The sequence below is a fragment of the Phalaenopsis equestris genome, unplaced genomic scaffold, assembly GCF_001263595.1.
Source record: "Phalaenopsis equestris unplaced genomic scaffold, ASM126359v1 Scaffold000002, whole genome shotgun sequence".
NCBI lineage: Eukaryota > Viridiplantae > Streptophyta > Magnoliopsida > Asparagales > Orchidaceae > Phalaenopsis > Phalaenopsis equestris.
The window spans coordinates 66,393,665-66,408,667 of NW_018164444.1; the positions used below are offsets into that span (position 1 = coordinate 66,393,665).

Below are 15,003 nucleotides of genomic sequence, written 5' to 3' on the forward strand. Positions count from 1 at the left end.
ATATATAAACTATCAAAATTATTAGATATATGAGATCTATTTGGTTTCATTTTTCAAAATCAAAATTATATATATATATATATATATATATAATAGCACAAGTGATATACCATCTCGAAAAATAAGCGTACCACTTTTTAATAAACTCAACTATTAAACTGAGAATGACATCTGTTTGGTCTGTGAACTTTTTGTATGACCAATAATTTTTATATCTAATATAAAGATTAGATAGGATTTATATTATATGAGTTTCTAATTCTCTATAATGGAAAGCTCCGATAATTAATTAAATCTTAAGCAACAAAAGACCCTTAAGAAAACTTTTGATTAAGATCAAGAGTTTCGTTTTCAAACTCTTTCTATGCAGAAAGAATGAACCGTGAATTTTGGATTGGCTGAGCATGAGCATGTTGGATCTAATCCTGCCATCTCAGTAGCTCATTATCTTACTTGTGTCCAAACTCTACTAATTTTTTGAAATTATCTCAGCTCTTTTTAAGAGCACTGGATTGGAAAGTAAAGCAATCTAATCTCGCAATGATCACCGCCTATCTTTCAAGTAGCTTCTTTTGTTTCTCCAACAATAAGCCTGCAACACCACCGATATCATTCACGGTACTTTGAAGATTTTGCATCCTAGAAGTCATCGAATCGCCAAATTTTCTTATCTCCCTGTTAATCGCTGAAGCATCACTCTTCAGTTTCGTTCTATCATTTCCCAAATTCTTGTAGAAATCCTGAAGCAGACTCGATCCTCTCTTTCATTTTTTTTTGTTGTTCTCTCACTTCCAATTAAGAAGCTGAAATGTCATTCAATTGTTTGAATATTGCTGTAGAGTTTTTCAAAACGTCGCGAATTCTAGTCTCCACGCATTTTAATGCATCTGCTAAATTTCGGGTCTGAAACTCCACCAAAGTTAATGAGTCGTGTATCTTAATGGAATCTCGTAATAACTCTTCCAGTCTTTCTTCAATTATATTCAATTTATCCCCCACTGATTGAGCAGTCATGATCAAGTATTAAAAAGTCTCTCTATATTGTGTCAAAAAGATCATTTTGTAATTGGCGGCAGATGAAATTGGTTTCGAGATAAAACTCGAGAAATACTTTGTAGTATGTTTCATCCAATTTCTTTAGGCAATTCTTCATCGGCTCAGTGGCATCGTAGGGTGGGAAGCTGCATCTCCCAAAATTCACCTGGAAGCATTCACTAATCATCCAAGTCAATCTTTTTTGTTTCTCGTTAATAGAGTTTTATCTCCGAACAACCAGAAAAAAACTGGCTGTAAGCACCATGCCAGCAAGTGTCAGGCATTGCAAGCTTCTTCTTTGTCTTCTTCAAAAGCATCATGGCTTTCGAATCATCCATGCTGCTTATGGAGAAAGCGTTATTCAATTCTTTATCGGATAAATCCTCGCCAACTAAAAGGGTCACAAAAAGCTATAAATAGCATCCTCGTTTCTAGTTCACAACTTTGATTTAATTATGATGAAGCCGCCACACCAATTTGTTGTCCTACTCCTCTATTTGTCTTCCTACACCCTGAGCCTTAGCTTTTCGTGGCCCTTTTCATCTTCTCCTTACCCCCCTCCTCGCACGAACAAGCAAATTGGCGAGGGTTTATCCAATAAAGAATTGAAAAACACTTTCTCCATAAGAAACACTCATGATGCGAAGGCCATTAAGCTTTTGAAGAAGAACAAGAGGAAAATTGCAATGCCTTATACTTGCTATCATAAAGTTTACAACCATATTTTTTTGGTTGTTTGGAGATGATCTCTAATAACGAGAAACAAAAAAGATTGACTTGGATGCTCAGTGACTACTTCCAAGTGGATTCTGGGAGACACGGTCTCCCACTCTGTGATGTCGTCGGACCGATGAAGAATTGCCTCAAGGAATTGAATGAAATAGAGAACAAAATATTTCTTGAGTTTTGTCTCGAAATCAATTCCATATTCCACCAATTACAAAATGATGCTTACCGGAACAATACAGAGACTTGTCAGTAACTTAGTGATGGATCCTCAATCAGCACAGGATAAATTGGTTATAATTGAAGAAAGATCAGAAGAGTTATTACAGGATTCCATTAAGATACATGACTCCTTGACTTCGGTGGAGTTTCAAACTCGAAATTTAGCAGGATATATATATATATATATATATATATATATATATGTGTGTGTGTGTGTGTGTAAACTTGATCCTCTGTATGCAGGACAAAGATGACAAAGTTTATGTTTAATCACCTATTAATGTTAATATGATCCTCAACAAGTAAGATTTAAAATTAATACGGTTCAAATCAAGGAATAAACTTCCTTATGATTTCAAATCTAATTCTTAAAATAATAAACCAAAACACTGAAATTAAAATCAATCCACCTAAGTCCTTGAGAGAAGAAAAATAAAAAATCAAGTTAAAATCACTCACTAAAAATTTAAAGCAAATCACATTAACCTTTCGCAATTGTTTGTCGATGGTGAAATTTTTTATTAAATTTAGCTCAAAAAATAGCTAATATCAGATTAAGTGTATCATTATATTCACATTTGAAGTAATTTCATGCCAGTAAAGGCGTTTTCTAAGTTCTCTGTCCGTATGGTTTGACCCAAAGGCTCAACAAAATAGCAGTACGATCAGAACACTCTGACCAAATGGTTGCCGCCAAACGATACAATGATATTACGGTTAAGGCCGCAGGTCGTATGTTATTCAATGACTTACTGTCATTTGAGTTGTGAATCATAAAGTTACATCTAATTGGCACAAAATATTTTGTTGGCTAAAGCTTAGGTGTGAGATATGTAAATACATAAGAATTGTGTGCTATGTAAATGCCCAAAAAAATATATATGGGTAATCTGGAAGATTTATATCTTAAACTAAATTTTGTAAATTTAATCATTTATGTGACATACAGTATGCAAAAAATTTCATAATGGAAATATTTAACATGCCTGAACTTTAGCTTTTCACACATTAGGATTTTGCAGGATTTAAATATGAAGAAACTTTGCTGTCTTACTCATTTTTTGAAGAAATCTTCACGAGGTTTGGTAAGCACAACTCAGGCTGCCTTACAACGTAAATTTGATCTCCTTTACTGTTTTCTTTATAAGCATCCTGATTTCGATGCCATGTCCACAAAGCGTATGTGGAGTTAATCACCTGCATGATATTATTAAAACAAATAAACATTTAGAAATAAAAACATGAATAGAAATATACTCTTTGGCATTTGTAGGGTTATAGATGAACTGATTTTAGACAACTACTGTTTAATTTCATTCATTTATTGTCTAATAGAATTTATGATAAGTTTGAATATGCCAATTTTTTTTTTTCAAAAATATTTATTAATTTTCTTATCGAATTATAGCAAGACTTAAATTGAGCCAAACTAATTATATAGTTGATGGCAAAAATTTAAACATGTATGCTTATTACTATATATGGATATGTTGTACTGGGAAGTTTAAATATTTATAAAAAAAATAAGGGGTTTTTATATACATAGCACACAAAACTTTCATATTTATCTGTCTCACACCTAAACTTTCATAATTACAAACATCATATGAAAAGTAGCACTCATTATCACCTTTTAATAGTCAAATCCATCATTTTATCCATAGGTAAAGTGCTATGTGTAAAAATGAAAGTTTAGGTGTGAGATAGGTAAATCCATAAGAATTTGGTGCTCTGTATGTAAGTTTCCCAAAAAATAATTCTATATTAGATATTTGTTGAATATTGGGATCATATTTATTAATTTATACCTCAAATGATATACACAAATTTTGAAGTGTAAATAAGATACAAGATAATCGATATAAGGACATCTATTGAGCTACTTGTTGGATGAGAAATAATCATACACGAACAAAAGTAAATAGGCCATGTGTGTACAATCTAACTTGCTCTTTGTTGTGTCAAGTTTCTAAATTGGGGCATTTACATACATACCACTCAATTCTCATGTATTTACATATCTAACACCTAAACATTCATATTTACATGCATTCCACTCTAATCCTTAACATCACATAAAAAAACAACAATCACGTACTTTTTAAAGTGAAATACAACTTTTAATGTATAGGTTCATGACACCAAACTTTGGTTGTTGGATATGTAAATACAGAAGAATAGTGTGGTAAGTATGTAAATTCCCCTTTGAAATTTGGTACAATCTTGTTTAACTAAAAGAAATTTTTATTAATGAGTATCTAGCTGCTCATCAAGATCACAAAATTCACTTTGAAAATTGACCATTTAACAAAAGAACCCCGATAAGTTTAAGAAAGAAACCTGAAGAATTCCATGACCAAAGCTGCTTTCTCTAAATGCGCTCCATTCTGGCTGCCGATCCCAGCAGAATTTGCCCTTTGCTGGGCCAGACGAAAAGTTGATATGGCAGACACCTCCAAATTCAGGAATGTTATCACCCGGCGAAGGGCATTTTTTTTCAGAATCATCTGCATGATCAACGTCAATTTCCTCAATATTTCCTCCATCTCCTACATTTATATAAACTGGTCCACATGAATCCAATGTATAGTTGTATACTCTGTTCATACGTTCATAAGCATGGACCTGGACAACGGAGAGAAACAATTTGGTCTTTTGATTAAAAGCTTTTAGAGAAATTTTCATACGAGCCACAAAATTCTAATTTATTTACATATCTAACACAGAAGTTTGATATTTACACTTATAACACCTTGGTGTAATAAGCCTAAGCATGGAAACTGAAAAGGTGTATTTCACTTAAAAGTTATCAATGATGATATTTTTTTATGTGATGTTAAAGATTTGAGTTGTACGCTTATAAATATGAATGTTTAGGTGTTAGATATATAAATAAACAAGAATTTTGTGGCGTGTATATAAATGTCCCCTTTCAATGCCAGGTAACATATATAATCTGAACTGCTTATTGTCATAGGTTCATAAGCATGAACTTGGACATGGTGAGAGGCAATCTGCTCTGTTGATTTTTAGGGGCATTTACATACATACAGCCTAATTCCCACATATTTACATGTCTAACATTTAAACTTTACTTTTTAAATTGTACCTCCTAAATCTTTCACATCATATAAAAAATGCTACTATTTTAACTTTAAAAATAATAACTAAAATACACATTTTCATGCATATCAGAATATGCAAGGTGCCATGTATGTGAAGATTGAAGTATAAGTAATTAGATATGTAAATACATAAGAATTGAGGGGTGTATATGTAAACCTTCCAAACTTTTCATTGCTGGGTAATATACATATTCCGAACAACTTATTGTCAAGAACAGATTATGAATTTCATGGTACTGAAAAAATGGTATAAAATAAGGTTGACTGACTGTTTACTTACATGACCAGAGAAGACAATATCAACACGATAGTAATACAGAAGCCCTTCCATTTGTTGCCTCATGCATTCGAACTCTTGGTAATGAGATGAATAGCTGTTATACCAAGGAGGATGCCAAGCAGCCACGACCCATGGAGTTTCTCGTCGATCAACTTTGAGCAAATCTTCCTGCAGCCAAGCATATTGAGCACCTACAGGAAGCTATATTACTTAGAACAGTTGAATCTGAAAGTGATATGGATCCAGCTTGTATCTAAAATCTAAAGGAGGATTTACATACATACCACTCAATTCCAATGAATTTACACATCTAACACCTAAACTTCAAGCATAACACATATGTCAACTTAACCATGCATGAAAAGGTGTATTTCACTTTTTAAAAGTTAAAATATTGGTATTTTTTATGTGATTTGAAGGATGTGAGTGGTATAATGTAAGAAGCAACAATTAGGTGTTAAAAAAGTAAATATGTAGGAATTGAATGGTATTTATGTAAATGGCCCAAATTTAACATACTCTGAATTGTGATATCAAAAGGTCGAAAGAATTAGCAAGTAGACACTTAACCAGTCTGGTTGTAGTCGATGTAAGCACCTAACATGATGAAATGGATCCCACCAGCATTGAATGAGTAGTAGAAGCTGCTGTTGGAGTTACTTTCTCGTGCAGGGACAACAAATCGTGTCTGATAGGAACTGAAATTCATTCCACCAATTTGGGTTTCAATTTCATGATTCCCCTCAATCACCATCATAGGCAACGTTGATGTAAGGGGTTCCATGAACCTATAATTTGGTAGAGGAACGTAAAATTGTTATTAGCATTTAAGATGTAACCCTTCAAATCTAAAAAAATCAGAAGCTTCATCTATGAAATCATAATTGATGTAGACTAATTGATAATGTTGCCAATAAAATGTTTAAGAGGGAAAACAATATAGGCCTAAGAATATATGGATAATAGTTGTTCAAAAGTAATTTATGAAGAATAAACTAAAATTTTGCACAAAACACATTGGCAATTATGATGATAATTGCATCCAAGACATTTACTAGCCCGTAAATGAATAGAACAATTAGATTTAGGATTTTATTGTTATTCATACGAAGGCTAGATCTATCATGCAAACATATACATGAAAGCAAATTTTAAATTCTTATAAATAAAATATACTTTATAAGAAAAAAAATGTAACCAAGTTTTAGCTGTTATATAGGTGAAGATGCTAACCCTACAAAGGAAAGAGTAGCCAATAGATCAATTTTGTATTGTACAGTTTACCACATGCTAGTCCATGCCATTTTATATCATTCAAAGAGAGAAAACCACCACTTTGAAGTTATAAAAATTCAGTGCAGGACATAGTTGGGTTAATAAAACAAAAAATGTGGCATGCATCCATCAACCCATACCTACTTCCATGCTCCCTTTCTCCAACTTTGCTTCCCTTTTCCTTCGCCTCTCCCTCATTGTCTTCCTCCCCCCATCATCTCTGCCACCTATCGCCACCCAGGATTCACCAATTTTTCAAATTCAGGGCTGGCTGAGACCATCCATTGATGACTGAGCTAGATCAATGGTGTTCCTATTAAGTCAAAATGAAGTTTCAACGAGAATTTTCAGGGAAAAAGAACAGTCTGGGCAACTTCTGGAAGTTAACTACGGTAGCAGTATTACCGAGTTAAAAAGTTTAAATATTACATCGGTAATACTTAAAATGCATATTAAACATCGATAATTAACTTAAATTTTAGTAGAATGCATGCAGCAAACCCATCATCTCAAATGAGCAAACTAGAGTTCTTCAAATCAGTTCACCAAAAATATGTATAATAACAAATTGACCAGTCAATAAAAGAAAACGACTAAATTTCAGAAAACTGCAACGAAAATGTAGCAAGACGAAGCAAGTGCCACAACTCAATAAAAAATTATGGGTCAATTACATACATACATACATACCACCTAATTCCATACATACCACCTAATTCCAATGTATTTACATTATCTAACACCTAAACTTTAATTTTTACATTTACACCACCCAAAATTTTCATATCACATTAAAAACACCATCATTTCAACTTTTAAAAGTGATAAACAACTTTTCATGCGTAGGTAAAGTGGCATGCATACAAAAATAGAAGAGGAGAGTTAGATATATGTAAATACATAGGAATTATGTGGTATGTATGTAAATTTTCCAAAGTTTATTTAGCTATTAATCTTTCATAGTACCTTCCCCATCCATCCCAGCGTGGCTGATATGTCTCTCTAATTGGTGCATCTGGAAATGAACAAGAATAGCAGGAAACTCCTTTGTCACCCGTGGTCAGATACTGATTTGCGTAAGTCAAGTCGCCAACCATTAAGATCAGGGACGGATCATTCTTGACTAGATGAGCAATGGTTGTGGTTGAGTTGCTTGTAAGGCCCAGATCTCCAACCAGTACTATTTTGTGTGGAAATTTTTCCACATCAGGTAATGGAAAAGTTCTAAATGAATGTTCATTACTCATAGCCTTTAAAGAGCTATCCCCGCATTTATAATAGTACCTTGTCTCGGGTTTAAGGCCTATAAATAAACATTGAAGAATCATAAAAGCTTCTAGAAAAGCTTGGAATGTGATTATTACCAAAGGTTTCTAAAATTAGATTAAATTGTTAGATGGAGAATCCTAGTAAGAATACTTGAGCAATAGGTATGCTTATGTAACCATACAAACTCTATAAATAATAAGTTTCATATAATCATAAAAGAAATTTTCTCGGTTATATGGGCCCTGGAATAATTCTCAATGCCAATAACGGATTTAACTTTTTGTCAGACACCAAATCTTAGTTTCAACATTAAACAACCTGTATCTAAAAACATGTCTGGATAGTTCTACCATGTAAGCTTTCATGTAATGACATATCCTTTTTGCGACCATAAAATTTCCATATGATCAAAAAAATTTTATAGTATCAGAGTATATGGTAGTGTTACATTCTTACATAACATAATTGCCTTTCATGTGCATTTGGGTCATATTGCCTACAGCTGAGATCAAACATAAAACATTAATACATGAAAAATTCCCTTGCCCAAATCTCATGTAAAACCTTCACAATTTGCACTTCACATTTGTTGCACGAATAACCATTTATGACAATGAAGGCGATGCAACACGCAAAATTCATATCTGAGCACGACAGACTGCACAAAAACATTAGAATAATCATACAATAGCATGCAACTTATAGCCTGATATCATGACTAAGTAGGCAGGGGCAACTAAGCTATGGTCTCGTATGCGTTGCATCAAAAAATGATGCCAATAACCTTATAGCTTCAACAAAGATAAATCTGAATCCAACTACATTTATTTTAATAAATATATATTACTGAATCTAAATCTGTCAGCAGTCTCACAAATTATTTTATAATCAAAATCTTCTATTACTTGCTTTTTTGTAAGAAGAAAATGAAGAAGAAATTGAACTATTTTTATCATAACATAAAATATAAGCATTTCTACTAATATTTGCTTATTTCATAATCCTTCTATGTCCAATTGATATTTAAATTTATGATCTCATAGTTCGATAGACTTCTATTAAATTGTTTTTCAAATTTCTTGCTAAAACATGTAACATATTTGATCAAAGCTTGTTAGAGAGGAAAGATATAACATCATAGCTTAATGGCTTGTTTTATACGCTACTCTTTGTATTTTTATACAATTTATTTGATTTTTTAAATTTATTTCATGGTGTAAGTATTGAAAATTTTAAAAGTTGGTAGTTTAAATTTTGAGCTTATTAGTTAGATTAGCTTGTGGTGTCTTCAGTAAGTAGCTTCATGGAATGCCGCAAGAATGAGCAACATATGAAAAGAGTCCTTTTTAGGCAGTGTTATTTTTCTTAAAAATATTAAAATATTTTGTCAAGAAAAAAAAAATCTAAGTCTTTAGATTATAGTTTAATATTGCGGATTATTATTGGTGACTTGCTATGTTTGAATAAGAAAAATCAACATCTAAAATTTTAAGTATTGTTTAAGCAATCTTAATTTATAAATGTTGTTATTTTGTTATTTGTCAACTTAAGCATTTCAAAGATTGTTATTTTTTTTATACTAGATGTTTTTAGATATAAATCTTTGTGAATGGTGAAAATAAAGCTCATTTGTCGATGTAGGTGTTGTGAAAAATGACGGCAATAAAGCAAAAAGTAGGATCGAGAAAATTTGCAAAACCGAAAAACACAGCGGAAACACACAGATTTACGTGGTCTGGCAAATTTTTTACGTCCACGGAGCTGCAGATGATTTTATTAGCTTGAGGATTACACTTTTCGATCGTCTCGACGATTACAAAATAGAACAATCTCTCTCTCTCCTCTCGAGAGCAACAGCCGAAGAATCCTGGGAAACCAAATCCCTACTCGGGCGAATCTCAAGATCTTACCTTGCCATCTTTTCTAATCGCTTAAAGTCACATAATGTTTCCTTTTCTCCCTACTCACTACTACCTTCCCGATCTGGATTCCCATAATACTGTTTTTTTTTTCTAATATGTAGCTTTACCGACATTCTTCTTGATTTAAGGAGCAAGCAAGACCTAAGGTATCAAAAAACTCTCTTTGTAACCAACGAACCTCCCCTCTGCAATCTCCAGAGCTTCCCTGCCTTCTCTCCCATTTTGCCATTAACCAGCGATACTTGTCACGACCTTACCCCCACTTTTTCTCTCTTTCACTCGAGAGTCATCGTTCTCTCCTCCAAATTAACAATAGTAGGCCTTTGTTCATATTTCCTTATTCCTCGTTCGACCAATAGTCAACGATAGGATTTTCTTTATTTTATTTTCTTCGATACATTTATTATAAATGTATTGAAGATTGAATCCTTTTTCTCCATTGTCCTATTTAGTGTCATATTTTCATTTAGTTCTGGTAAATTAAGATCATTTTTAATACAATAAGCCCAATTCTTCCTAGGTCTACCTCTGTCTTTCTTAACACAAGTCGAATTTAAAGCATCTACTCTCCTAATCGGATCATCTAATGGTCGACGTTTAATATGACCAAACCATCTAAGATGACTTTCTCTAATTTTGTCTGTCACAGGAGCTACACCAACCCTATCACGAATATATTCATTCCGCATTTTGTCTCTAAGTGTAAAGCCACTCATCCACCTAATCATTCTCATCTCGGCAACACTTAACTTATTATTATGCTTCTCTTTTAAAGGCCAACATTCAGCGCCATAGAGCATTGCAGGTCTCACCACCATCTTATAAAATTTTCCTTTCAGTCTTAGCGGTACTTTTCTATCACACAAAAGGCCCGAAGCATTCCTCCACTTCAACCAACCAACTTGAATTCTACTATTAACATCCCCATCTATATCACCATCGCTTTGGACAACGGACCCAAGATATCTAAATCGTTCACACCTTTTAATAATTTGATCACCCAAAGTCACACTTCTGTCACTAGAGCTATTACTACTAAAATTACATTCCATGTATTCAGTTTTAGTTCTACTTAAACGAAGGCCTTTAGACTCCAATGTAGACCTCCATAATTCAAGTTTTTCCTGGGCTTTTTCTCTCGTTTTATCCACGAGAAGAATATCATCAGCAAAAAGCATACACCAAGATACATCCTCCTGTAGATGTCCAGTAAAACCATCCATAAATAAAACAAAAATATATTGGCTTAAAGCCGATCCCTGATGTAATCCAACAGAAATAGGAAAATATTTTGTCAATCCTCCTTCAGTTTGAACACAAGTAACAGCTCTAGTATACATATCTTTCATGACTTGAATATAAGTCATATCAGCACATTTCTTCTCGAGAACTCTCCAAAGGATATCTCTTGGAACCTTATCGTAAGCTTTTTCTAAATCAATAAAAATCAAATGTAAATTCTCCTTAAGATAATTATTTCATTATGTTAAATTATTTATTATGTTAGCATAATTGATTTAAATATTAATTTATGACTAATTTTAATTAAAACCATATATTTATATTAATTTCTTGATAATAAATCATTAATAACCATAACTAATGCATTTTTGGTTTATAGGATATTTATTTGGCACAACATAGGGGATCCCACATAAAGTGAGAGTTGAGTGAGAGTTTTGAACTACTCGAGGGGGTATGTACTTATTTGTTAGGGGTTAAATGTACCAGTTATTATTGAAGGCATTATACTTATTCCTTATATTTCAAGTTCTATTAATTATTTGTTAGATGTATTTGTTGCTCATAAAGAGTCACAAATTATTTAGCTTTGAGTTGTTGCTGCATAAATTCCAGTTAGCTGGTTGATTCTTGAATTTCTAGTTTTTGTTATTCGTGCATAGTCTTTCTGTTTGAATTCAGTTTATGTGATTATTTGTATGTATAATAAATGTTGGACAAGCTTCTAATAATATCCCTAATTATGACTAGTGATATGCAAAATTTAAATAATATTTTTTCATTATTAAGCCCTTCTTAATGGCTAACATCGGCAAGAGCTTCGATAAATTATTTGATTTTCAAGAGATTAGTTTCTACATTTTCTCGTTTCAATGTGTCGTAGAAAATCGAGTATATATATAAGTGATTATACATACATGCATATATATATATATATATATATATATATACACCGCCTGTATAGTTAGAGTTTATCAGGTGGTGTTAAAATACTGATAGGCCATGTATGTATAAGTACACATGATACTGTGGCATATAAATATTTACATAAAAAGTACTCAGGTTCTAGTCATTCATATTCATGATCAAACGTTATAAAATATTGTCTCACTCTATGATTCATATCACATATCCTAGTGTCTTTGTTAATGTTTTAACAAATAATAACTATTTTTTGGATTTAATTTGTTAAACTCACTATTTACATATGTATATCAAGTTCCACCCCAAACATTTCTGCTTTAAAATTTACTTTTGGTATTTTCAGTTTATGTATTCGTTATTGTATTTCTCTTTTGGGTTTGGATAGTTATCCATTGTTATTTCAATTTCTTTTCAGTTATTTCTCATTTTTTATTCAGTTGTTTCAGTCATAATTAATGAAAAAAAAGTTATATTTACATGCTTATTTTAGCTATTGTTTGTATATAATATTCTTTTGTGTGAATACAGATCAGGTTTAAATCATTTCTTCATGTGTGTACCATCTTCTAGACCCGGGATGTAGCACCAAGCTCGTGCACACAAAACAAATTTGAGCTCGTGATCCTTGAAAGTAGTCAGACCTCAAGCCCAAAATTTGAGCATAAGTTGAGTTTGAGCCAATCATGCTCAAATTAACCACAACTTGAGCCCAACTCTGACTCATTTACACCCTGCGTGCATGTCATACTCCATCAGCATTTTGAGACTTTCTCCCTTCCATTAGTGCCTTGAGAGAAAGGCTTACTCTTCAATCATAACCTTTTTGTTTAAATAATTTTAACAACTCATCGGTCATCATGATCCAATTAGCAATGGTAGAGGCACCAAAACCGTCAAACCCTATTCTTGACCATCCTAAAACTTGGATTCAGTTTCACAGCATGCCAGGGAGCTGGAACATCTACTAGCAGCCCCTGCATCTATCTAAACCAGGTCCGCCAAAATAGATTGGGGATCTGGGCGTGCATCTTGGAAGGCTGGATGTGAAATCATCCTATACAACAGCTAAAAAAAAGACTGATTCCTTTAACTATTCCATAATTTCAATATCGAAAACTCTATACCCTGATTTAGTTTCCATAAACAAATGAAAGCTGTTACAACAATAAAGAATAATATATAAATTTCAAGCATCTAACCATCAAGCCTGACGTGATGAATAATTCCCGACGTATAGTTCAAAAGCCCTTCAAACGGATACAACTGACTGTAAACCATGGCCGTTCCATTCCGCACGAAAGTATACTTCCCGCTCTCCTCCCCATACCAAACCTCACTTCCCACCGACGACGGGTCCAGCGGCCTCACGTTCTTCCCTATCATCGCATCACCTGCACCCATAACACCTCCACAATAAAGAACCCCAGACATACAGACATCAGTACAGAGACCCGATCTAACTAGAATAAGAATCGCACCAGTGACCCAGGAAATCCACATCGAATCCGGTGAAAAGGAAGCCGCAAGAGCTATTTGCTCGGGGAAATTGGACCCTACCTTCTTGGCAAGCCTAGGATCTTCCATTGGCACATCGTCGCTTCCGCGTCGGAGGGAGGGATCGAACCGGCGGGTTTCCGGCGAGAACGGGCCGTCTAGAGTGGTGGGAATCCGGCCAGCCGAGTGTAAGAGGGAGGAGAAGAGGATGAGGAAGATGATGGGGAGATCGAAGGAAGCAGCCATTGTCATCATCTTCTCCAGACGAGGAGGAGAAGAGGGAATGCGGCATTACTGGAAGAATATTCTCGAGAGGAGTGAGAGATCCACTCCACAACCATCTTCCTCGTACAGACGGCGTATACAGAGATCATCTCCACCGTTGATCACCTTTCGGTGGCCCAATTTTTTTTTTTTTAATTGATGAAAACTCTCATCAATTGTGAGGATTAGACGTCACTTGTATCTCTACATACGACGTCCATATGAAATAATTTTTCAGATGAGTGATAGATAGGGGTGTAAACGAGCCTAACACGAGCTAGCTCATGCCCAGCTCTTGTTCGGCTCATTTGCTTAGCGAGCCGTTCACGAACAAAGAGTCGTTTTGACAACCCTAATCACGTAGCCAAAAAATGTTAAAGATTATGGTCAGATTTAAAACATCATTTGAATTTAATTTAATAATTTTTATTCTATTTTCTTAATTAATATTTTTAATTGATTATAAATCTTTGTAGTTTTATAATCAGTTAAATTTTCTAAAAATATTATTCATCAAAGATATATATTATAGCTTCATAGTCAATTAAATTTTTCAAAACGGCTCGCTAAAAAGTTCGCATTCAGCTCGTTCGCTAAGTTAACGAGCGGAGCACCGAGAGATCCACCTCCACAAGCAATGCCTCTCCAAAGGGAAGTCTTTCACCTGTACAGATCAAATCCGCTGCGGGGAAATAACACGAGACGAAAAGAGATTCACGAATGAGATTAATGCACGTTTGCGTTATTGAAATTTGACGCAAAATCGTAGGGTGAGATTTAAATGTATTGGTTCATTTGAAGGAGTTTTATTGCTCCACTAATTCCTTTAAAAAATCACGTTGGTTGCGTTGAAGGACGATTTGCAACAATTTCAAAATTAGAAAATTTTTAGACATTGACGTTCACTTCATTAAAATTACTTCCATTTTTTTATCACGCATTTGAAATAAATTTTGATATATATAATTTTTCAAATAACTAAAAAATAAATAAATACGATTAAAAATGCTTTAGGGTTGCAATCGTAAAAGCTTAATGTTTTTTTTAGTGTTTGATTGAAATTAAAATAAATCAAAATAAGTTTGATATATATGTGTATGTACCGCTCAATTCTTATATATTTATATATTTAACATCTAAATTTTAAAGCTCACGTGTATATCATCAAAATTATGCACGAAAAGGTATATCTTAATTTTTAGAAGTTTAAAATGTCGATATTATT

General features: G+C 33.4%; 1 protein-coding gene across 2 annotated transcripts in view; it reads right to left on the reverse strand.

The window, feature by feature from the left end:
• The window catches only part of LOC110022670 (purple acid phosphatase 23), a 24,253-nt gene extending 10,352 nt beyond the window's left edge, over positions 1 to 13,901 (reverse strand). The window contains exons 1-7 of one of the 2 annotated variants that reach the window (XM_020721747.1): positions 13,499 to 13,901; positions 13,220 to 13,411; positions 7,630 to 7,966; positions 5,986 to 6,176; positions 5,389 to 5,579; positions 4,324 to 4,608; positions 3,038 to 3,180 (exon numbers count right to left, since the gene is read on the reverse strand). In XM_020721747.1, coding sequence (XP_020577406.1) covers positions 3,038 to 3,180; positions 4,324 to 4,608; positions 5,389 to 5,579; positions 5,986 to 6,176; positions 7,630 to 7,966; positions 13,220 to 13,411; positions 13,499 to 13,769 — 1,610 coding nt within the window. In that variant the 5' untranslated portion in view covers positions 13,770 to 13,901. Of the gene's footprint in view, positions 1 to 3,037; positions 3,181 to 4,323; positions 4,609 to 5,388; positions 5,580 to 5,958; positions 6,177 to 7,629; positions 7,967 to 13,219; positions 13,412 to 13,498 lie in introns of both variants that reach the window. The other variant, XM_020721739.1, reaches the window with a different exon arrangement.
• Positions 13,902 to 15,003: the final 1,102 nt, after the last annotated feature.